The sequence below is a fragment of the Kryptolebias marmoratus genome, linkage group LG9 (genome assembly GCF_001649575.2).
Source record: "Kryptolebias marmoratus isolate JLee-2015 linkage group LG9, ASM164957v2, whole genome shotgun sequence".
Lineage (NCBI taxonomy): Eukaryota > Metazoa > Chordata > Actinopteri > Cyprinodontiformes > Rivulidae > Kryptolebias > Kryptolebias marmoratus.
The window spans coordinates 27,175,761-27,199,381 of NC_051438.1; the positions used below are offsets into that span (position 1 = coordinate 27,175,761).

At 38.2% G+C, this 23,621-nt stretch overlaps 1 protein-coding gene across 1 annotated transcript; it reads right to left on the reverse strand.

The window, feature by feature from the left end:
- Positions 1-8,020: 8,020 nt before the first annotated feature.
- On the reverse strand, positions 8,021-22,895 carry fgf24 (fibroblast growth factor 24). The gene is made up of 5 exons (XM_017417416.3): positions 22,176-22,895; positions 21,961-21,997; positions 17,773-17,950; positions 13,294-13,400; positions 8,021-11,286 (listed from the first exon to the last, which is right to left on the reverse strand). Exons 1-5 carry the CDS (start codon positions 22,205-22,207, stop codon positions 11,008-11,010), a joined length of 633 nt encoding a protein of 210 aa, XP_017272905.1. The 5' UTR covers positions 22,208-22,895; the 3' UTR covers positions 8,021-11,007.
- Between the last annotated feature and the right edge of the window lie 726 nt (positions 22,896-23,621).

Consider the following 23,621-nt stretch of genomic DNA (forward strand, 5'->3'; position numbering starts at 1 on the left):
GAGTTACTGATACCTGCTTTATTTTAGACAATGCAGCACAACAAAACCTTTTTCTATTGAAAACCTCAAGACTGATTATTGTAGATGAAAGCAGATTCTGTTCTTTCGAGTCCTCCCAGAGTTCGTCCAGCCGTGGCAAAGTGCTGTTGGCAGTGTGTGTTGCTGTGATTGGTGGTGTTGATACGTTTCATTAAGAGGTAACTCTAGCTGCTCATATCTCGGTTTCATCCCGACAGAGTCTCTTGAGAGTGTGCTTGAAAACAAAGGCGGCAGGGTCCTTTGTGGGGTACACTCAGGACAGGTTCAGTTTACTGTAAACACTCTGGCAGGGGTGTCACAGAGGTCACATATGAGTATTTGTGTGTGGGTGTGGAAGCTTTTGTCACAGTTCTTTCATGAAGTTCAGTTTAGTGGTGAAAATGAAAAGAAAACTGCACCAGAATAATAAGAGAATTGGATAACGAGCTGTTTGTGGAAAAGTGAATGCGTTAGATTCATGCACTTAAACTCGTGATGGAAAAGTCTTGTGACTATATTTCATTTTCTGACATTTAATGCTCAAGCTCTGAAAACGTTGCAATCTGCACTCCTTCAAGGAATGCTATACTTTCAGTTAATATTTTTATAATTTCTACAGTAGATGTGGATATTATTTTGACTACAGGGTGTCTGTATTGTGGTTCATTCTGTTAAACTGAGCTGCTGCCTTGTTTTCAACAACAAAAAAATAAATAAATAAATATTTAAATGAAATTGGCATTCTTTACCAAATTTGAGCTCAGTATAGTTGTAGGTTGATTAGCGGTGGTGGCCATCTTCCACCAGCTGGACTAAAACTGGACAGTTAATCACTTGTGCATCCAATAATTATTTTCTGAGTCTCATTGAAATCTGTCTAGTGGTTCATTCGATATTAACAAACAGACAAACAAACATGCAGTTACATGATCGCCCACCATACATGACAGCAAGCAATATTACCATACATGGCCTGCTTTGAGACAATATTGTTGGTTAACGTTGACTGACTTTGCCATAAAAGTCGTTATGCATACAATCTACACAATCATTTTTAGGGAAATATAGTAATGGTTTTCAGCAACCTCTTAATTATATAACTATGTTCTTATTCCTTACTGTCTGGGACTAAATGTGTCATTCTTTCATCCCCAACAGTGGCGAAGAAAGTTGTGTTGTTACAAAGTCAGGCTGATTTGATTTATTACTGGGACACCATGTGACACATTAGTTGTGGTTGCAAAACAGCACAAATTGCATTATAATTTGCTTTGATTTGTACATCAAGAAAATGTGCATAACTGCTTGAGCAGTGACCTTACACATATTCAGAGGAAGCATGTTACTTGTTGGCTGACCGGTCAACATGAAGCCCGTTATGTTTGAGAGATTTATTTGGTCTTTGCTGGTTGTCACCTTGACCCTGACTCATTCAGCAAACATTAGTTTTGGTTTTGAAGGTATAGCCTCTGACCTGTGTGTATGTGTGTACATGTATTAGTCAAGTTGTGAAGACATAAATCTCTTTCTGAGACACTGTGGGTTCTGATAACATGATTCATTAATGGTTACAATGAAGACATTTTAGGTTAGGTTTAGAGTTGGTGTTAAGAAAGTAGTATGGATGGGATGAAGTCTCTAGAAGATTAATGAAAGTCAATCTTGTGCCTCCATGAAGTCAAAGAAGGACGACGCTCTGTGTGTTTGAGTGTTTGCAGTTGAACCTTTTTTTGACACAGAGGTCAGCCAGTCAACTAGGTGCTGAAGGAACGATTTTTCACAGTCTTTGATTTGTCTGTGAGTAAGTTGGCAGTGTGCTTTCAAAGTCCAGTAGTCTACGGTCCCAGCGAGCCACCACAAAGGAGGTAATCCCTTCTATCACAGCCAGCGCAAACACATTAGCCACACAACATCAACACTGCGCTCAAGAGCCTCATTGACAAATCCTCCTTGGTTTCTCAATGAAATTCAGATGAGAGGCCACAAAGATGCTTTCCCAGTCGAACAAGAAGCTCAAATGTTGAAGCAGTTTTCATTTTTCCACTTTTTTTTTGTAAATATTAAAACACAAAGATGTCAAATTTACAATGCATCGAACGCACCCTTGTTTGCAAGTAAAGAGTCTTCTCATTACTGCAGTCGGAGCCATCGTTCATAATGAGTTCGATCCCTCGTCCTTGTCTGATAGTAACTCTGACTCTGCTGGCATTACTGCTTGCAATTTCGTCCACTGGAAAATAGAACATCAACATGCTTACTGGTGGCATAAACACAGATTTTTTGATGAGCCCGTAAGAGGGCGTCATCAGAGGCACAATGGCGAGTGGGCAATGGGCCCTTGAGCCCCATGGGGGTCATAGGATCCCAAGTGCGAGCCCTGTGGACTACCAGCTGTTCTATGCAACATGCTGAACAGTAGGGGGTCGCCCTTTGTTTGTTTAAAACTAACAGGAGTTCCATTAAAGCCCTGACTCCCCTCATTTAGGACTGCCATTGGGACACAAAGGACAGCCCTGGGAAGCGGCACGTTGCAAGGGACACCAATTATTGGGGCGAGGACACAGGCCAGCTTGTTCGTGCTCAGGGACATGTCAACTCATTGGACGACCCCCTCCGTCAAACCCATTAACCAGAGCGCACGGAGAGGCATCTTAATTGGTGTTGGGCAAACAGATTTTGTCACAAAGTTGCAAAGGAAGCTAAGTAGCTGAATGTTCACATTGTCTAACCCCTGACCTGGGCTTCAGGGGCCGTTCAGAGACATCATTATGCTCCATTACTTTGAGTAATCGTCTCAGACTCATCCTATACCACAGCAGGGAATCCAGGACAGCAATTAAAAGCAATATTCGGGCAATAAAGATGGCGTAAATACAAAGTGAGCCCTTTTCTCTGTGTCCAGTGATATGATAGTGGCGAGGGGCAAGATTTGGCACAGAAAGTAGCTGGTAGGGTCCTTTAGCCGAACTAAGTTGAGCATTTTGAAAATCAGTGGGGGTCATCTTAGCTGTTCTTTCTTCTCAGCTCTATCCCCTCACTGGACCCCCAGAGCCCCACACTTCCCACCCTCTCTACCTCTTTCATTCTATTTTAAAAAGGGATTTCGTTAGAGGGAATCACTTGACATCATTAGTTTTGGAGAGCGGCCACCATGGCAGGGTTGCTTGTCTTGGCTCATGAAAACATATGTCAGATTAGCAGCAGAGGACTTGTTTTCCGACCTCAGGTGAAAGGTCTGCAGTGTTTTCTTTTTTTTTTGTTGTTGTTGTTATTTCGCTCTTGTTTTTCCTTTTGTTCCTCCTGTTTTCCCTATTAGTTAACTGTGGCTTAACATACACAACTAATTATTTTTTACCTTCAAGTATAATCTGCAGAAAATAATGTTTCTTTTATTCCTTTGAATAAGGTGCCCATAAGCAAATTATACTATATTAATAGCAAAGCTTTAATTTAATTGTCTTCACTCATATATACTTATTTATTACTGGCAGATTCATTCATCTAATGAAATGCTCAAGAAATATGTCAACAAATAACAAATTTCTTGACTGAGGTCCTTTTAAAAATGTTTTATATCTAAATTTATTTACGCCACTTAAAAACACAGATTAATGCAGGTGTTGATCAAAATTATTATTGGTTCAAAAAATATTATTGGCAACGGGAAAACTGAGCTGGATCACAACAATAGCAACCTTGTTTGTTCATGTAAAAGTACTTGTAGTTACTTCACATAGTCAAAGGTAAAGAGCAACATTAACTCAAATTCATGCAATGTTGGATTATCTTATGGGTCAATAATAAGATGATTGAAGGTTATTTCACTTTGACTTCAGGCTGTTTATTGAAGTTCACAGACGAGAAGCAAAATCAGTCTGAAGGGCTAACTTGGAGAACAGAGGTAGAAAGACAACCGGACTTGAAATAAAGCATGCCTCAGGAGAAGGGAAGTAAGCCAATGATCACTGCTGGCAAAATAGAAAACTTGTGCTGCAAAGACTGGGCCATCAGAATTTGAAATTTTCCTTAGGTTTAATAATAAGGCACAGTGGACACATCATATCGGTGCAAAATTACCCCTTTCATGCATGAATTATTATACCTTCAGCCAGGATTTTTTCCCAAAGTGTTTCTGTATTTCTGAGGGCATAATAACAATGGTGGGGGGAAAACCGTAAGAATTTTTATTTTTATAAATCCATTTTGAATTTCAGAAACTTTTGTTGCACTTGCAGTGGATGGTCTTATTTTGCATGATGCACTCGTGTGCACTTTAGTGGTCAATGCATACTTATAACAAAAAGCGCCTTCCATGTACAAGAAAATGGCTTTTAAACAGCTGTCCACTGCAGCGACCACTATGCATGAAAGGGTTTAAGACATTCTCAGTAATCTGCTTCTATTCCCCTGTGTTTATAAATATCAAGCTGTCAGTGTGGTTTCTAAAAACTAAGAACTACAACAAAACTTTGATAGCGAAATTTCTGTCGCAGTTTTTGATTTTTTTTTTTTTTTTTTTTCATTTTTGAAGAAAAATTAATGGGAAAATGGGGAATAGAAACAGCTTTTGCAGTTTGTGTTTGACCTGCCAAAGAATAAAATGATATGTTGACCAGCTGTTTTTGTTCTGAGCTGACACACAGTAAAATCATGTGACTGACCAGTGTTTTCCATCATATGATACAATATCTGAGATTTCTCCTGAGATTAACATAGTTCCTGAAGAAGAGTTCTCTCCATTTTCCACAATGCTGAGCCCAACCGGCTTGGTATTATAATTTTTTAGATTTTATATATATATATATATTGTCTTCACACGGTGTATTGTTTGAAGATGGTTTGCATGCATTCAGCTGACAAGTTCAAATTGAAGCAATTCTTCTTTTTGTTATAACTTCTTAATAACTATTTCATTGCTGGGTTTGTACCAAAGCCATTTGATTAACTGTTACAAGGAATTACATAGATAAAGTCAAAACATAGAATATCTAATTTAAGGGCTGACCCTTAAATATCAGCTTAGCCTTCAAAAACAAGATGTGTAAAAACATCTTGTAGGCTACCTTTGGACAAAATTTAGACATTGCACATTGTTTTAAACGGAGTGGCTAATGGTAGCTGAACTCCAATTTAGCAAACTGGTTGGGTAGCTTTACTAATTGCTTATTATGCTCTGAAAAAAACAAACGAGCCAAAAAAAAAAACATTTCAGATCCTTAAAGGTTGAAAATGATTGGAGCTTGGTTGGTTTCTAGTCTATTAGGAGGCACTGATAGTAACTCAGGCCCTGTCCAAAGTACTTCAGATATTTTTTTGAATAAGGACATTTCTGTTGCAACTCCTGTCCACACACAAACTGAGTTTTTGATGAGATGTTTAAAGATCCTGTTTTTGGTGCCTCCATGTGGGCAGGAGATAAAGAATTTGTTGTGAAATTTTACTGTAACAATTCATCTTTCTGTTTTTTCTTTTTCTACATGTTGCATTTTGGAACAAACACACATGTACAACGACACAACTCTGCACCGTGTTGTCATTGCTTTGTGCTGCACTTCAAGCAAAACTATTGCATGTTTTGATTTAAAATCCTGACAAAAGTTCAGTGGTTCAGAAAATAAGTCGAGTGGATGATAGAAGAGAGGTAGCGGGTGGAGTAGTAGATTTTAACTCATCTGGTAGGTTGCCACATGCTGATGTCATTTTAAGTATTTGCCTCTTACTGTTTTCATTTTATGTAACAACACCCAGAATTTGGCTCATATGCTGACTTAAACCATGAAGAGTATTGCTGAAATATCCTGCTGTTGCTAAAAGTTTTAAACTGTGATGCATCTTATAATTGGATCGTGAATTTTAAAAGTTTGCTATTGTTTGCTGACATTGCCATTACTGGAAAAAGGCATCAGAACTTAAAAATGTGGCCAGTTCTTGCCTATTGGTGGGAAAGCGCTGATTAATTATGTTGTCGCCCTGTGAGAAAGTACGCCCCGCGCGAAGCACTAATTACGGGCCCTGCCTGGCTGAGAGAAAAGGGGACAAAATTCTCAACAAAGGCTCATCTCATATCTCAGAACAATGAGGAGCCAAAAGAATAGGAGAAAGGAGAAGTTAATGAGCTGTGTCACCTGGCATCTGTTGATGCTGGAACGAGGTCTGACGTGTGTGTGTGTGGAGTGTCAGGGTGTTTGTGTACATGTGAAAAAAAACACATAGTTTCTGTGGGTATGTGTGGATTTATTCCTACTATGTGGTTCCTTCCTTTTTTTTATTAATACCCAACAAATAGAAAAAGAAACTTTTCTTTAAATTTTTTATGCAAGAAATTATTTTTTTAAATCACTTTAACTTTTAAATTGAATAATTTTGAATCATTTAACAAATAAGTCTTCGTCGCCGTGAATCACAGTGTTTGTCTGTTAGCAAAATATCTCACGAACCACTGGATGGATTTAGTGAGACTCTCAGAAAGTAATAACTGTAATAAATGTACGTCTAAAACTGATTAGCCCAATTCAAGATGGTCGCAGAGCTAATTGATCTTGCAAACATAAAAATGTCTATAACTCTGTTAAATTTACACACACTGAGCTAAAATTTGGTGTGGCAGCAGCTGAGAGTTCGCCAGATCTTTCTTTAAAACATTCACAGACGAGGAGGCGAGTGATATGCATTCCTTCAAGGAGTATTACTTTCATTGTCGATGACTTTATTAGCATAGATGTTATGTATTTGCAAAATCTATCCAGCCATTTTTTGTAAAACGTCTTGGAAGTTGAAACATGGACAGTGAAAGATTATTTTAAAATATTAAGAGACCTGTAAACAAAAGTTTTCATCAGAACAGCAGAAACACAACCTTTTAGATAAAGACATGGTGTCACCAAGGTAGTTAATAACTTTGTCAAACAGCAAGATTTTTAATGCTGTGGTTAGTTTATTTTATTGTTTTCTCTTTAAACAGCATGGCCAAATCTTGAGACTGTTGCTAATTTCACTGAAAAAAACAAAACATTTGAATGTTTATCAAACTCAAATTATGAGCAGATCTTTAGAATATATATTCAGTGCTTTCTATGAACTTGAAATGAGGCAGAAAAAGCAATAACTGACCTTTTATTTCACTTTTTCTCATTACACGCTGGCTGCGTTTTGTTCAGAGAAGAACACAAAAGAGGTTTGGCTCCCAGAAACTGGTAAGTACAGTAAGCACATTTGTAATGCTGGAAAAACACAACTCAGCCATCTATTCAAAAATACTTTGGGAATCACAGTGTTTTCCCAGTGGAATTCGGTCATAAAAGGCGACCATTTGACTGTGGTTAGCGTTTAGATGGGTGGTAGCAGTAGGGCTGTTTTGACAGTAAATGATGTGAAACTACATTTAATGGTATAAGGTAAAGGATAGCTTAAACTTTGTTTTGTTTGGCTTTGGAATTTTGTTTTTCACTGACTTTCAGAGACAATTTCAGTAAAATTCAGACAGTTAAAAGTTGTTTCATGTCTCAAAGAACGTAAATTTCTTTTGACAAGGCTAATTGTTAAGTGTGTGGTTGCTGACCTAACAGGCAAAAGAACCACTGTGTTGTTGTTGCACTAACATTTGTGTAATTCATTGAGAACCACAAGGTTTCTCTTCACATTGACATAGCTCTGGTCATACTGTACCCATTGTGCAAAGTTTGAATGTGCTAAGATTTTCTAATAATAGAGTAAAAACTCCTTGGCAAGCAGTGCTGCTTTTAAAGATTCCACCTCCTTTGAAAAGGGGCTAAGCTTTGCAAAAGGGAATTCTATGTTTCATTTTGAAGTTATTGGTCCACTTCCAAGACCATCCAGCCTCCAATGATCAAAGGTTGAGTCAGAGAAAAGCCTAGCAGGAGGCTTATGCAAAAATGTCATCTCCTTATTGCAAATGGGCTGACATGTCTTAAACCATGGGCGCTCGTTTAAATGTCAATATACCCAGATGCAGTTTGGTTGTGCTTGGTCAAGTTTGAAGTATGCAGTATGAAAAAAAGACAAATGTCATTCTCTCATAATAGAATTTGGAGGATTTTGAAAGTTGCATTGATTGAATTCCTGATTGTCTCATTTTACCCTTAGCTTTAGAAAATAAAAATATTTGCAAAAGATCTAAAAGGAGAAAAAAAATAAAACTCCCCATTTTTATTCATAATTACCAAATAAGTGAAACTCATCTCATACTGATTGTTACTGCACTTTATGTTGTCCTCTACAGAGGAAACAATGAGCTGCTAAAAACAATAACATGACATTCAACATGCTCTCAAACTTTGCAGAGAATCTCCAAAGCAGATGCAGTACGTTAAAGGCACTCATTGCAAAATGGTGCCCTGAACTATAGCAAAAGTTTACTGTAGTAGTTTTCCAGATATATTGATATAAAACTCTGAAATGCAGGTACGCACCCAGTGTAAACAAAGTGCTTTAATCTATATATTTTGCTTTACAAATTTGAGAATAAATACATACCAATACATCAAAACTGTCAGATTTCTCGATTCCAAATGGGTCTTGCATGAACATTGTCGTTGTTGACCTATTTTCAGTCACTTTGGCTGTTTCCGTAAGTAAACAAAAGCTTGTAATAGTTGGAAGCTGTACACAAAGTTTGCGTCCGAATATTCCTTTTAAGAACACAACAACCATTAATATGAGAAAAAATTAGTTTCTTACTTTATGAGTTACTTTTTGACCACTCTTTCTGACATTTCATTGAGCACCTTTAAGAGTGCATCATACATTGAGCTCTGCGGATCCATCTTTAAAAGCATGTCAGACATTCAAAATCCCATGACACAGTGTGGAATCTGAAGATCTGTTGGAGGTGACTACCAGAGTGGAGTGAAGGGGGGGGCTGATAACATTGCAAGGAATTTAAACAAGACTATTTTTCCCCCCTTCAAAGCCTCCATCTTTCACTCTGACCGTTACTGTAAACATCATTCCTGCACACAGCAATATAAGGCATGCTTCTCTGCATTCCTGTAGCACATTAAAAAATGCAAAAGTGCCTAAAATATGATGTTTTTATTGATTTCAAGGAGGGGGGGTTTCACATCAAATAAAGATGTAGGTGCATCCGATCACCTCTTGGCTCATCTCCAGTTTTCTACAGCTTGACCAAAAGTTTCTTTTTCTTTATATTTCCATGGAACTCACAAGGAAAACCTGATATTTACAAATTATTGTTTCTTCCCGTTTGTAAAAACTACCGAGTGTGCGAACTCTCATGCACTTAAAGCCTTTAGAGATGTTGCAATCGGTCTTTCTCGAAGCGATGACCTTAATAGCAGTCCTCACACTTTGAGTTTGTATATAAAAATGCATACCTTGGCAGTATGCAGAGAAGGGAATGTACGCTATGTCCAACCAATCTTTACCTGCAGCATTTATCTCTCGGACAGTGTCATCATCAGAGGGCGCGTTGCTGGAGTTCTACCTTCACTGAGAGCACAATAAAGACATGAGTGTGTTTTGTTTTTGTTTTTTTTAAATATAGTCCTCATTTTATTAACAGAGGCCAAATAAAACTCACATTTTATTTACAAAGAGAGGCAATAAATATCTTAATAATAGTCATAAAATTATTTTTTGCTTAGATTTGTTTAAAAAAACATAAATGTGTCACGTTGTTAGTAGTAACTCATACAAAAGACTGCCAGCTGACAGGTAAATACATACTACTGATGGAAAAAAAAAAAAAAAAAAAAACTAAACAAAACTGGAGTTTGTTGTCAGCGAGAAGAAAACATTTCCTTTAAGGATTCAGATACAAACTCCAGGTGACTTAAAGGATCCCTGAATCCTGTCCTTTGAGTTTTTGAGAAGTAGTTTTAATTGTTAAATATGATTAGGAAGTAATTGATGTATGGAATACCTGTCTGTGGATGACTGATGTGCGTTTTCCCGAAAGCATCTTCTAGACAAACTCAATCATAAAAACAACAAACAAAAAAAAAGCTGAGTTCAACAGATTCAACTGAAATGTTCTTGAGATTAACTGAACAGACAATCAGACTAAGCAAAGATAAACAAAAGCACAAGGAGGTAGAAGAAGTCATCACCAGCCTCTAAAAACTGGCAAGCTCTCACTTGAAAAATCAAGGCATTGTCATTTGAAACAGCTTTAACACGTGTGAGGAAGAGCTGATAGAAACGAGTCTGAAGAAGGACAAAAAGGGATTACCATCTTTCCCCAAGTGTGATGAAACTGGAAGACAGTGTGGAATTATGAATCACATCAGCTGTTGTATTATTCTTTTTGTTTGCACTGTTTTTCTTTTAGTGTTTAAAGAAGACTGAAGCCAGAGAGGGTGCCTGGCTAGTCATAGCACGTCGTGTTTTAGCTGAATCACAAGCTGCATGGAAATGTCACAGAGATCACACTCAGAACTCAGAGGTTTCAGCACATTCCAAGAGCCACGAGCAAACCTCAGGGGTGAGAGACGTGTGGAAAGAAAGAGACCTGTAAAATATTGCACTCAAAGCTACACAGTTATCCCAGCAGCACAGTGTCACCTGCCGCCTCTCTCCATGCTTCATCTCCATGGTGTCTAATTCCAGTGGAAAGTATGGGATCCGCGTTGTCAGGAGCAACACAAACAAAAACCGACAGGTATTCCAATAAATCTCTAGTTGGCTGATTTTTATAACATTGCGTCAGCTCCTGCTTCAGTTCCCATTGTCAAAAAGAAAGTATGCCGCAGCTCGCAGTTCAGACGAAGCTGAGGACAGCAGCCACAGGAGTCCTCTCAGAAGTCCTTTTAGTTGATCCAGTATAAATAACATGACAGAAAGCACAATGACACCAACTCAGAAGAATCCAAGAGTCACGAAGTGTTCTGTCATCCTGAAATACAAAAATAAAACATCTTTGTTCTTTTTATCTGTCTTTCTTTTACAGAGGTGAAGTCTTTAAGGTGATTCCCCCCAGCGAGGGTATCTAGTGCTGTCCCAGTGGTGCCATCAGTTCCTCTTGGGGTTGGGTTTTAATCGCCGAGCCCTTCGTGTCCGCTTTGTTACTGTAGTGAAACGGAACTCCTCCAGTGGACCCGCCTTGCCCTTCGGCTGGCGTTTCATGAAGTGGACTTCCTGCTGCCTCTGCGTGGTGTTGGAGCCCTTTTTGGGCCGCCCCTTCCGGTTGAAGCCGAGGTACCATCCTTTGTACTTGGCCGACACAAGGGCTGTGTAGTTGTTTTCCAAGAACTCCTCAACAAAGACGCACTCCTGCTTCCTTCCATCGGGCTGAAGGAGGAAAACATGGATGTTAGTTTTTAACAGCACCATCACCTTTTCTTCAACCAACTTCTTGCTGTTTTTCTTTTTCAGTATTGAGTTAAATATAATATTTCGAGGTAGTTGGTGAATAATGAGCAGGGTAGGTTTCAATATTTTAATCTTCCTCAGAACAAAAGTTTTCTTAAACTCTGCTTGTGCATGAATTTCTCCCTCTGGTGGTGCCGCATACTGATGTTGTGTCTGGATGTCCTTTGGTCAAAACTAAGTTAAGTTTTAAGCATTAGATTCAATGAATTAGGTATAATTCCCATTGTTTTTGTTTAGTTCTATGGATTAAGACAGATTATTTATTTATTTTACTTTTCATTTTTTAGCAAAAAACAAAAACAACCGCATGGAGCAACAAAGGCAAGAAAACTAAAAAAGGAACAGATAATGAGGGTGACTTTAATTTTTAACTATAATATTTATGATAAGCTAACCTAGCATCACTGGGCTGTGACTATTAGAGACTCAAAATTGCTTGAAAATTGAAGAGAAATTAACAAATTTTATTTTGCAGTCTCACTACATTTTAAGTGACCAGCAAGCCATGCTGCTGTATTCTGAGTGGCCAAAATGTGAAAATCTCACTGTATTTTCATGTGGCTGGCTTGCAGAACTGCATTCTTGGCCCTGCACATTGTTCAGTTATTCACCATTGTTTAGTTATTTAAACGTGGACATTTTTAGATGTTTTCTGTCAGAGCAGAACTCTCTGCAGGTGTCAAAATACATCTCTAGTGCTCTTGAGAGGAGTTGGAGACTCCCACAACAAAATGCAGAAGGGTTGGAGATGCCTACAATGTTTCTGTTATTATTCTGAGACAAAACCTTTTGAATTCAATCTGCGCTCCCTATGCAAGGATAATCTGAGGCAACTAAAGACGCCTTCATGAACACCGTGAGATACCATTTAAAGGTAGGAGGATTCATTTCAGGCACATATTTGCTATACTGTCTAGCTATTAGTTAACTTCAATAGTTTTATGCACATCAAGAAGTCCTGTTGCATGCTCTTTCAAACATTTATTCAATTATTTAACCATATCTGAATATTAATGCGCAAGTACATTACTGTTAAATAATGAAACAAATCCAAATAAAGTTTTTGTGCAGTAATGATAAACTATCCCATAACCCTGAAAACATGGGTTTCTGTGAATATTTGGCAGATGCTCACTGCAGAGTTTGTTTTAAGAAAATTAAACTGCCTCAGCTTTTCTTTTCCTTGTTTTTTTCAAGCTGTAACGACTTATAACATATGTTTTTTCCGACTATACAGGTTATAAACTGTTTAAATGACTTACCTGCTATTTAGTTTTTTTTATTAATGAGTGTGAAAATTACAGGCTGACAAAGCGCAACTGTTTCGTAATTTCAATCCCACATCAAGTTAAAGAGAAGTTTCAAATATCATTTTTGAATGAACAAAGTTATTGCAACAGTGCATGTTTCTAAAATATAAAAACAAAGGAGCACAAACCTCTGTGAGTGTCTGCACCCCCACCTTACTGGCTACAAGTTATGAAATTAAAAACAATGTTCTCAAAAGAACAGAACGTGTTTCAATATTAACTTTTTTCCGTATCCAAGTGGTTGCCTGCAGAGCTGCAGTCATCCCGCTCTCGTGGCCACCTGGTGTGACTAAGTGATATAATTGCAATGGCATTCCTCCTAAGTGACCATTAGTCTCTCAATGTATTGTGGTGATTGCAGTCTGTAATTGACTGATCGAGTGTCAAAGGAGTAGGCTGATTACGTAATGGAAGAATGGCTGTGAGCTATCAAAAGGGTTTTGTTAGGGTGTACGAAAACAACAAGCGAAAACAAATCAGAGGTTCTATCAAATTCAGACAGGATTAAGAGCTCGGTTTAAAATATACGTTTTGATATGTGCGGAAATGAATCTTTTATGACCTTACTTCTGTATACTTTCCCCTCGAAAAAAGTAGGCGACTAAAAGTTACTCACCCTTCCGACGATTTTCCCCTTCTCGTTCATGCAAATGTAATGTTCACTTTCTTTTCCTTTTATGCGGACGTGACTCCCAAATGTTTCTGTCTCAACAACAAGAAGAGCTGGAAAAGAAAAACAGTAACATTTGTTAAAGCCAGGAAAGCCTTGGACTATTAAACTGGTTATTTCCTAATTCGTGTTTTAATCACATTTGCCAAAATGAAAAAGTCACCTTTTGCTTAACTTTGCCCTCTTTATAACAGGATAAAAAACACAAGGAAACAAGAAAATTTATATAAGATGCAAAAAGCTTTAAAATTAAATGGAATACAAGCAAAATCACACCTTTTTTCCATGATAAACTGATAGAAAGACTGCTTTAGTCTACCATCTCAGTTTAAATTAAACATCTATTATTTCTTGAAGGAATGCATATCACCCGCTACCTTTCATACCAGAACTTTCTCATGCTGAGATGGACATAACAATGTCATCCTGATATTGTGAGGTGTTATGCTCAGAGTATGTGCTGTGAATGACTCTCAGCCACTAGCATGCAAAGTTTTAGCTTATTATCTGTAAAACTGACCGAAATATAGCATTTTTTGTTTTGTAAGGTCAGCTGGCTTTAGTGGCCAAAGGGTTAATCAGTTGTAGTCATACAGGTAATGATTATTTCTACAAGTGTCATTAAAATCTGTTCAGTGAATCATGAGATATTTTCGAATCAGACAGACACAGATATTATTGTCCACCTTTGCCTTTATGAATCAAACCCCTGTGCCATTGTCCTGCCAGCCTGACACAGCAATAATCCACTCTAAAAATGTATCCTGGTAGCTCGTTTATTGTTCTGAGCCCCCTGACACCCAACTCCTGCTCCCATCCTAAACGTTAACCCCTGCAAGGTCAGCTTTGTCTCTGCTCGCTCTTAGACCAGCGAAGAGATCTGCCAAACATTTGTGGAGCGGTTATGTGCCCCTCAGGATTGGGTTTCAAGTTCCCTTTAGTCTGTGCTCACTCAATCAAAAAGTTGAGATGATCCATTTGTTTAACACACAGGCCTATTCAGTAGCGCTCAAGGGAGCAGAGGAAGAATGGGGCGAGGGGGTGAGAGGGGCTCGGAGGCCGAAGTAACCCCCCACCCTAAAATCAAACCTCGGGAGAAAAGTGGGAAGTAGGTGACCTGTCTTAAACGTGTGGGAGGAGAGAACAGTTCCTCCTTCTGTTCTGAGGGACGTCTGTTTGTTCTAACTTGGTTTTATCACTCGAGAGAAGAGTCTGGGCCATTTTGGGGTCACCGAGGAGGAACAAACTGCTGCGCGATTGGTTTACGTTTAAGGCCGGCGAGGGTTTGTGACCTTCCCATCATGAACGGGTTTGTTTGGATATCAAAAAATTTCAAGCTCGGGGATAAGATGTCACCTCAGAACAACAAATACAACAGTTTCCTTTTTAACACCTGCCACCATGAAAGGCAGTTGATCATTTCTTTCTGAGTAGGTTCATTTCTCTGTCTGTTAGCTAAATATCTCATAAACCACTGGACATATTTTAATGAAACTTTTAGAAACTAATCACTGGATATGCATCTACAACTGATTAACTTTTGAAGTCAACCCAACTCAAAAAGGCTGCCACAGCCAATTGATCTTAGAAAACACAAAATTGGCTACAACTCTTTTGATTTTACAGATATTGAGCTAAAATTTGGTGTTGCAGAAGCTCAAACTAATTCATAACACATACTTCAAGAATTCTAACTTTTGGCATCAACCTTGTCTATCTGGAGAGATTATGTGTATTGGTGTTATTTGTCAATAACACCAATACACATTTAAATAAACTATCAACAAAGTACTTTGACAGGTCAATGCATCAGTAAATCCAACTAAATTGCCACTAAAATTAAAACTTTTAATGACTCTAAATGAAATAAATACCACTATCATGTGTTTATGTCATTGCAAATAGTGGGAGTGTGGTCCTATTATTTTAAATGAAGGCACTTTTAAACCATAACTCTCACAAAACAATCATAAATTTAAGGACAGGAAGCATTTATATTCCCTTGATAATGAATGAAGGAACAATTATTGCCTAACTAATGTCTAAATCATAAAAAAATATTATCATAGTACATTAAATAACAAAGCTAAAAGTAAAAAAGAAATTAATCTGAGTGAAGTCTTAACCTGGTCAATTTTTAAAACGCATAACCTTGCATAAATTGTTTTAACAAAACCCCAGGCGCTGTGGGCCTTGAACACATTCATCAGCTCTCCTTCTTGGCTGTTTTTCCCTTTTTTTGTGCACTGATGCAATCTGAAAAATGTGGGCCACAGCCATATATTGACCTCAATAAGAGGCCACCTGTCAGGAAAAAGCTGGGAACTCCAGTGGTAATTCCATATTTCAACTTTTATCAGTTAAAAAGCCTTTTTTAGTGACCCACCATCTGCTCTTTGTGGACAGCAGGCATCAGTTACAATCGACTGTTCTGCAGGAAGATCGCTCAGGTCTCCTAAAAGTAACGAATATGCTACACTAAAACAAAAAAGGGATTATAATGGTCCACTTTAGATGTACAGATAAGTCAAAAAGCCCTGCAACAAAGTACAATATGTCTTCTGGGGGTGTTTTGTTGGCTCTTTGTTGTGAGTCTACAGTCTTTCACAGTGAACATTACTTGTGAGTGCAAAGGAGTTCACAGGTGCCAGGTACTGCAGCTGGATGGGGAGGAGGTTAGTGAGGGACAAGAAGGGGGGTAGAATTGGCAAAGGCTCATGGGAAAAATTGGATCTGCTTCCACTCAAGCTCTAACAAGCAGCAAGGAAACTTCGCCTCTGCGCATCTGTGACTGAGCACACTCACTTAGAGGCATTCGAGACCGGCAATTTTAGAGCTGTGAGTCAGCTGTTACGAGCAAAATATCTGCAGGGAAGCAAAGCTGAAAGGTACTTCAAAGAGTTCTTTGCTGACCATCAATTTACTCATTTGCCATATTTGATCTGAAAAAGTGAAAAAGTCTGTGCAAAGTGGTTCTACTCAAGGTTGTATCAAAACTTATCAGATATTTTAGAACAAAGTCTCCCAGGTGCTTTTCCATGCCCAGTGTGCACAGTTCCTTGCTTTAAGAAACCAAGTTAATTAGTTTTACTTATTTGAATCCCACATGGCCAACAGTTAATAATGATTTGCAGAATAGCAAAGAATAAAAGTTGTTTTTAACCATATGAAAAAACAGCGATATATTAGGGCATTAAAGTAAAAACAGGATTGCTCTGAACGCATCAGAAAAAATCCACTGCGAGGTCATCCGTTTCAACAAGCTTTCATCCATCTCTATCACTAATGGGTGGCTTCCAAATGTCACCACTGTTGCACTAGACAAACAGAGACCACCACCTCCAAACAATGGAAGGCAAACAGTCTAATAGGGCTGCGTTAAGAAGGAATCTTCAAAACGGCGCTCAAAGGGAAAAATAGTGCACGTAATATTGATTTAATTAGTTTACTATTAGAAACACTCATGACCAACAGCCAAATGTAGCTTAAAAAAAATAAATTGTTCAGTCTGATGAACTTCAGTAATTATTTCTGAAAGTTTTTCTATAAAATGCTGGAGATCATTGATCACCAGTGACATTAAAAAATTATTTTCCTAATGGGCCATAACTTTTAAACACTTAAAAGCTTCAATAGTCTTATTTCATACACCAAGGAGGTTATGTTTTTGATAGTGCTAGTTGTTGTTTTGTTCTTTTATTTTGCAAGATTACTTTAGTGATTACATTTTGGTGGTTATCCAGATCATCATGAATCGGATCCTACAATTTCTTAATGACCCTGTGGTCCAGGTGGAGGTTTGTGCTCTCCAAGTGCTTCTAATCTGAAATAGTTTTCTTAGAAAACAAATCAGAAGTTCAGATTTCTATTCACCTCCAGTCAAAGTGGAGGGATTGTTTCCCCCAAAAAGGAGGTGGATGCGTTGCACAGAAGTTAAGCACAAAAATGTGTTGCTCTGTTCTCATGTTGAATGTCAACATTTTGTTTAGCCAAGACTTAAATCAGAATCACTGTTTGCTTCCATTAACAATCCTCCTTTTGATGTTACAGACTGTCTATATTTTGGTTCTCGGCTCCACTGATCGGATTCCCAACACACGCCCGGCTGTGGCTGCGATTGGCTACTTGTGCTTAACTCTGAACCAGCCATTGTTCCTGATGAGCCACATGTCTTCTGATTCACTTTATTTGATCCAGTCAGAAGCAGTCATGACTTCCTGTAGTTTAAGATTCAACTGTATCTTACAGTTAGTGACACTATAAACCAGCAGGTTTATGACAAAAAGTAATGGTACAGTAAGGCCGAACATTTAGAAGTGCAGCTACTGACCCACTTAGACCACCAGCCCACTTGGGGCACTGAATTAGAAGGATCAAAGCCTTCATCTAGGCTGAGTTTTAGGATGCACAAAAAATCTTCCATACCATACGTGCCCCCATCGTCTCCATTGGCGTTGATTTTCTTCCCCAAGATCTGGACATGTTTGCCCGTGGTTCTGCTGTAGAGCTGGTAGATTCGGACCTGCTTCCGGCTTAAGTCGTCTGGGTTTCTTGTGTGGTTCTCGATGTAGAAGCTAAAGTCAGCAGTGCTCTGCTGCGATTCCTGCATAGAGGAGTGAGACAGGAATGTAAGAAGGAGAGACAGACAGGGAGACCGTCACAGCACAGGTGTCGATAGTAACGTGTCCTGTTAGCTTTATGGGCTCTGGGTCAAAAAAAACTGTGCTTCGGGGTTTAAAAACTGAGATAATAACTGAAAAAAAACTGTGGCTGTTCCATTTTACTGTTTCTTTCTTTGCTTTCATGTTTTACATGCTATGCATTTACAAGGAGCTAAATACATCACAAGGCACACTAATGAAGTCACTGTTTGAGTAAAAATCCAGCAGAAGAAGTGCAAAGCCTGCAAAGCAACCATGTGCTGGTTTGTATTGAGACAAAATATAATGTGCCCCAAGCACAGCTGAGAAACCTGTACTCCATTTCCACAAACAACCAAGCCACTAGCAATTATACACCTGAAGCATCCAGACCTGTTGCACTATCATCAAACAAATATCTGCCTGCAGGCCAAACAGTCTATAAATTAGAAAAGACTAAAAGGCAGAGGACATGAATAAGAATCTTCTTACATCACAAAGGCTCTCTTTAAGGAAAGAATTGTTTAGTATAAAGTTGCAGAAATCGGCATTCCACCTCTCATCAGCCTGGTGTTTATGAATCAACTAAAACCTGACAGAAGGATGGAGGAAATTACTCTTTTAGTGGTATTTTAGCAACGCAACAGAAGCAACATGTTTAAGCGGTAACATATACTTTCAGAAGCCCTGGAATCTCAGTTCAGGCCAAGATCTGATCTCCCCAGCTGTATGCTGTGGTAATTGCACAGTAATTGCTTTTTATGTGGCTGTTCTCAGCTGGCTAATTACACAGGCATTACATACCCTGAGTCCTTGTTAATCTGCCTTCTAATGACACGTAGCAAACATGATGGTATATAGTGGCTTCAGATGAACAAATCCTTTAAATCAGGGACAAAAGACAAACAGCTTCTGCAAATCAGAGCTCGGCTCTGCAAAGGCTCCTCACATACCTCTTCTGAACCAGATGTCATACAGGTTTCACAAAGAATGTTTCCAGCAGAAATGGGTTCTGTAAGAAAGCTCACATTGGACTTTCTCCACCAAATGAAACTCAATGCATGCCCTAACTGAAGGTATGTCAAGGAATTAACTCGTGCAGGTGCACTGGGTCCCCTCCACACAGAAACGCTGTCTTTACAAAGAATTTTTCTCTTTCCTTGTAAACACGGCACTATTTCTTGAAATGTTTTAATCCACACGGAAACACAGAAAATGATCCAAATGCCGTAGTGACTATAACAGGCCAAAATGTGGCGCTGTAACAAAAATATGTTACAGCAGATGCTCCAACATGTAAACATGAGAGCAAACAGATGGATGGCAAATACAAGAACAAAAAACAAATGATTTTTGTGGACTGACCACAAAGTGGAACTTCTGTTTTTACTGATTGGGAGTCCGCAGACATATTGACCAATTTTAGGCCCAGCATCCATGGAAACACAGAGGGAAGAGTTTTTCTCCTAATGTTCAAAAGGATCAGAGTAAATTATTTATTTACAAGTGTTATCCTTTTAAAGTTATCCTTATTTCCTGTATTTTTTTAATGTTTACTTTATGTGTACCATGTATCTTTTTTGCAGTGTATGTTTTAGCATCAATAAAAGGATAAAAACTTTTTTGCCCTTAGATTACTTAATGTGTTAACAAGGGTTTGTGTGCTGCTCTATTTAAGGCTATTATGGTTTACTACACTTTTGCTATAGTTGAACAACTGGCATCTACAACACAAACTTGTAATCGGTCATTACTGGGGTCATAGGTTAGGCAGGAGGTGGGACTTTGACATCATCGTTTTCAAAAGGTTGTGTTTAGTCTGTCCACACGAGAATGCCACCTTGGTGTTTCAAGATTTTCTCTCTCTGGAACCCAGTTTCAAAAAAATACGGTTTAGAGGCTTCTAAAATGTGGAAGAGGCCTGAAAGGAGGATCCTAAAAAAACAATCTCCTGATCTTTTAACAAAATTTTTACAGCTGAAACTCTAACCAAATACTTACTCTTAAACTCAAACAGAACCAGAACTCTGTTAGGAAGATTTGTACACTTTAAAAAAAGTACTTTAAACTTTCACAACAACCAATATGATTTGTCCTCTCAACATCAAGGAAGCCTTCATGTCAGATGATCCGCACAGTGCTTTAATTAAGCAGCAACTACCATAACGGATAAACAAAGAAGGAACCAAACCTTAAATCCTAATTTCCAACGGAATATGTTTCCAACAACAAGCAGCTCAAGCCAAACTATCCAGAAATGTGTTCAAAGCTGCTCATCGGTTGTCAAACACGAACCTCAAAGCTGACGAGTAGGAAAAAAAAACTACCACACAAGAAAACACTGAGCTGCTGAGGGATTTATCCCAAATCTTCCCCTCTCTAAACAAATATGAAGGTGTCTTTGGGAGACAGTTGGATTTCATCTGAATGGAGGGGCAAGCCTAAGCACATGGCGGAGGTGAATGCTGTAGTGACAATAGTTTTTATCACACGTCTGCTTTCCTCAAAAGAATGAAAACGGATACGGTTTCAACTTCAAACGTCTGGCAGGCATCTTCTCTGCAGGAAGCCGAGTTGTTGCATCCATCTCAGATATGCCGAACTATCTTCTTAAAACAAACGGGTAGGATCCACAAATATGCACACACTCGTGTGATGGCAGCGCCAAACCGTCCATACTGTGAGTCATTCATTCAAATTCTTCATTTTATTTTATTTTTGTTTGGTTTTTTTTATTTTATTTTCAGAAAATCACAACCACATCTTGAAGTAAGTTTTATTAAAACTGGTCATAACAAAGTGAAACAATTTAATGGGGCAATAAGGATTATTTTTTTAATTACTGATATTAAATGATTAAACTTCCCCGAAACCCAAAAAATGTAATGTGGGTAAAGAAAATGGATGAATAATTAAACTAACACCATTTAAATAACAATAAGCCTTTTTCTTTGATAAATACCTTTATCTGTAGTTTAAACTTCTTAAAACTAAATTTTATAAGCACATTAGATTAGACCAAATAAAGAAATGGGTCACGTTGTGCATAGACATCATTTATTTTACCAAATAGGGAGTGGTTAATATTCATTTTACTTTTCACTTTTTTTGGAAAATTCAAGCAGGACAGCAGATTCAAGTTTCAATTTTTTCAATTATTTAAGGTGTTTAGATCTGCACTGAATGAAAAAGGAGAATTTAGCAGAAGATTTAGCAAAATTCATCCAAAATAATCACAAAGATTTCTTCCTTTAAGAATTGATTTGTTTAAAATGTGCATTTATTATTCTTATTCCCTTTTATGACTTTATAAAAATTATATTTTAAAAACAGCAAATTATGCCTGACTGGAATGTCTAATTGTAAAGATATAGATGACAGATTAAAACCAGACAGTTCCTTTTTTATATTTATATTATTTATGTTTTATCATTTTGATTTATCTCTAAGATGATCCAAAAATACTATGATTCATATTTACATGTTGCAAGTAAATTGTTGCACACAACAGGCTCTGATAAAGGGGACCCTGTTGCAGCAAAGTAAATCCAGTCAATTAGCTGCGGGTGCCTGCAAATAATTACTGCTCAAAGTCAGACAAAACTAATAAAAACTAAGGCAGCAAAACGAGTCATCTGGTCAACAGGCAAATTTCAACTGCAGGGGTCGAAATATTTGCAGCACAACTAAGCTTTTAAAGTCTTAAAAGGGACAGCTTCACATGTCTGTGTTTTGCTATTAATATTTTATATAAAACGAATTAAAATTCAAAACTTTTCGCTGTGACTCAAACGTTTAAATCTATTAGCCGTTTGTTTTTCCAGGATCGTTAATAAATAAGGATAAAATGCGCCATATTACAGGTTTACATGAAAGGGAACCCCGTCATTTCATCATGAGTTACATTTTTGTTTTAAGAGTTGCACGTGGACATGCAAGCGCAGAAACAGAGGTGAGAAGAGTGTAAACGTACCTGTAGTTGGAAATAGAGTACCAGAAAATGTAAACACCTAAGAGGAGAGAAGGGGGAGAGAAGAGGGAGAATGGTGGGGGTGAATCACAGGCAATTACATGAAAAATAAACGCAGCCTACGTGAATGACACCAATGCACAAATATGAAGTTTTTGGCGACTTCTATTGGTAAGAATGCGTGAGTTTAAAGTCAAACCGAGATGTGGAACACTTACAGGTATATGAACCTCGAAGGCAGCAGAGACATCTTGGCTTTCAGAAAAACGGCTGAAATACACCTGCTTCCACAGTTCCAGAGCCCCAAGTCGCCCTCCTCTCTGTTCTCTGCCTCTCGGGCTTCCGCACCGCTGCGCGTCTTTTACGCACACAGCTCCGGGGGGAAGCGACAGATTGAATCCCAGTGTGAGGACAGATGACGGGAAGGCAGCAGCAAAGTTACGCAGAGCAACATTTGGCGCTTCCTTGTTGGGGGAAACTATCCAAAACACTTTTTTTTTTCCTCAACTCAGTCTCCTCTGTTCCTCAACAGATGAGAAGTGCTCCGTGAACTGGTGCCAGGCGTAAAAAAGGATCACTACAACCTTTCAAAAACGGGAAAAATAGAAAAAAAACTTTTCTTAAAAACGATCCGTTGAATTTTACGCACTAACGTTCCCCCAGAAACCAACTCCTGCTCCTCAAAGGATCACAGACTCCCCACCTCCTTCCGTACCTGTGGGGGATTTTTACACCTTGAACTGATCATTTTATTCTGCCATGGGTTGATGCTGAAAAATAAAACGAATAAAAAAAGGAGGTCCTCAGAAGACAAACTGAGCAGACAAACTTATCCAAGTTATATATATATTTTTAAAAAACAACGAGCGGTAGCCACAGCAGCAGATCCCTGGAGAGGTTCGGGGCTGATGATGGCGCAGCACTGCCTGTCAGTGGTGTTTGTGCGTCTGCGGCTTCACATTTGGGCACACAGAGACTTTTTTTTTTGGTTGTTGGTGGGTGGAAACATGTCAGCGGTTTGCACCTGATAGGGTAATCTTGTAGAGACCATCAAGTAGGAAATATTCTGTTTTCTTTCTCCTGACGGGCACAGAGCGCATCAAAGACTTCAACAAGATTAAAGATTATATATATAAATATATACAGACACATACATTTTTTGATTTGGGCTTTTTTCTTTGAGTAATCCTAAAAAGAAATCAGTTCAATTCGAATGAAAACAACTGTATCTGCCAATCTACTTTTAAACCTTTTTACACCCAAACTAGTATTTACATCTAACATAATTTATGCTAATATTATCTGTCGTGTTATTTCTCATTTAAATGAAGGTTATCTTGTTAGGATTAGTGAAACAGCAGCAGAAACTGAGCTTTAAGTTGTTTGTGGATTGGCCTCCCTCTCTCAGACAGTATTCAAATGCAGGATGTTGTTCTCTCTCTATTTTTTTTTTATTTTTAACTGTGTGCCATAACCTAATCTTCCATTTAAATACAAAAGAAGTGCAAATTTGTTTACGAGTTCCTCAGCATTTGGCACCAGTAAACTAAGCCCACATCATAAAAAAGAGAGGGAAAAATCCCATTGTGGTTCTATTTTATTGTCCCATTAAATCTGGGTCTTCAGGATTCCTCCTTCATTGACATTTCAAATGATTGTAAATA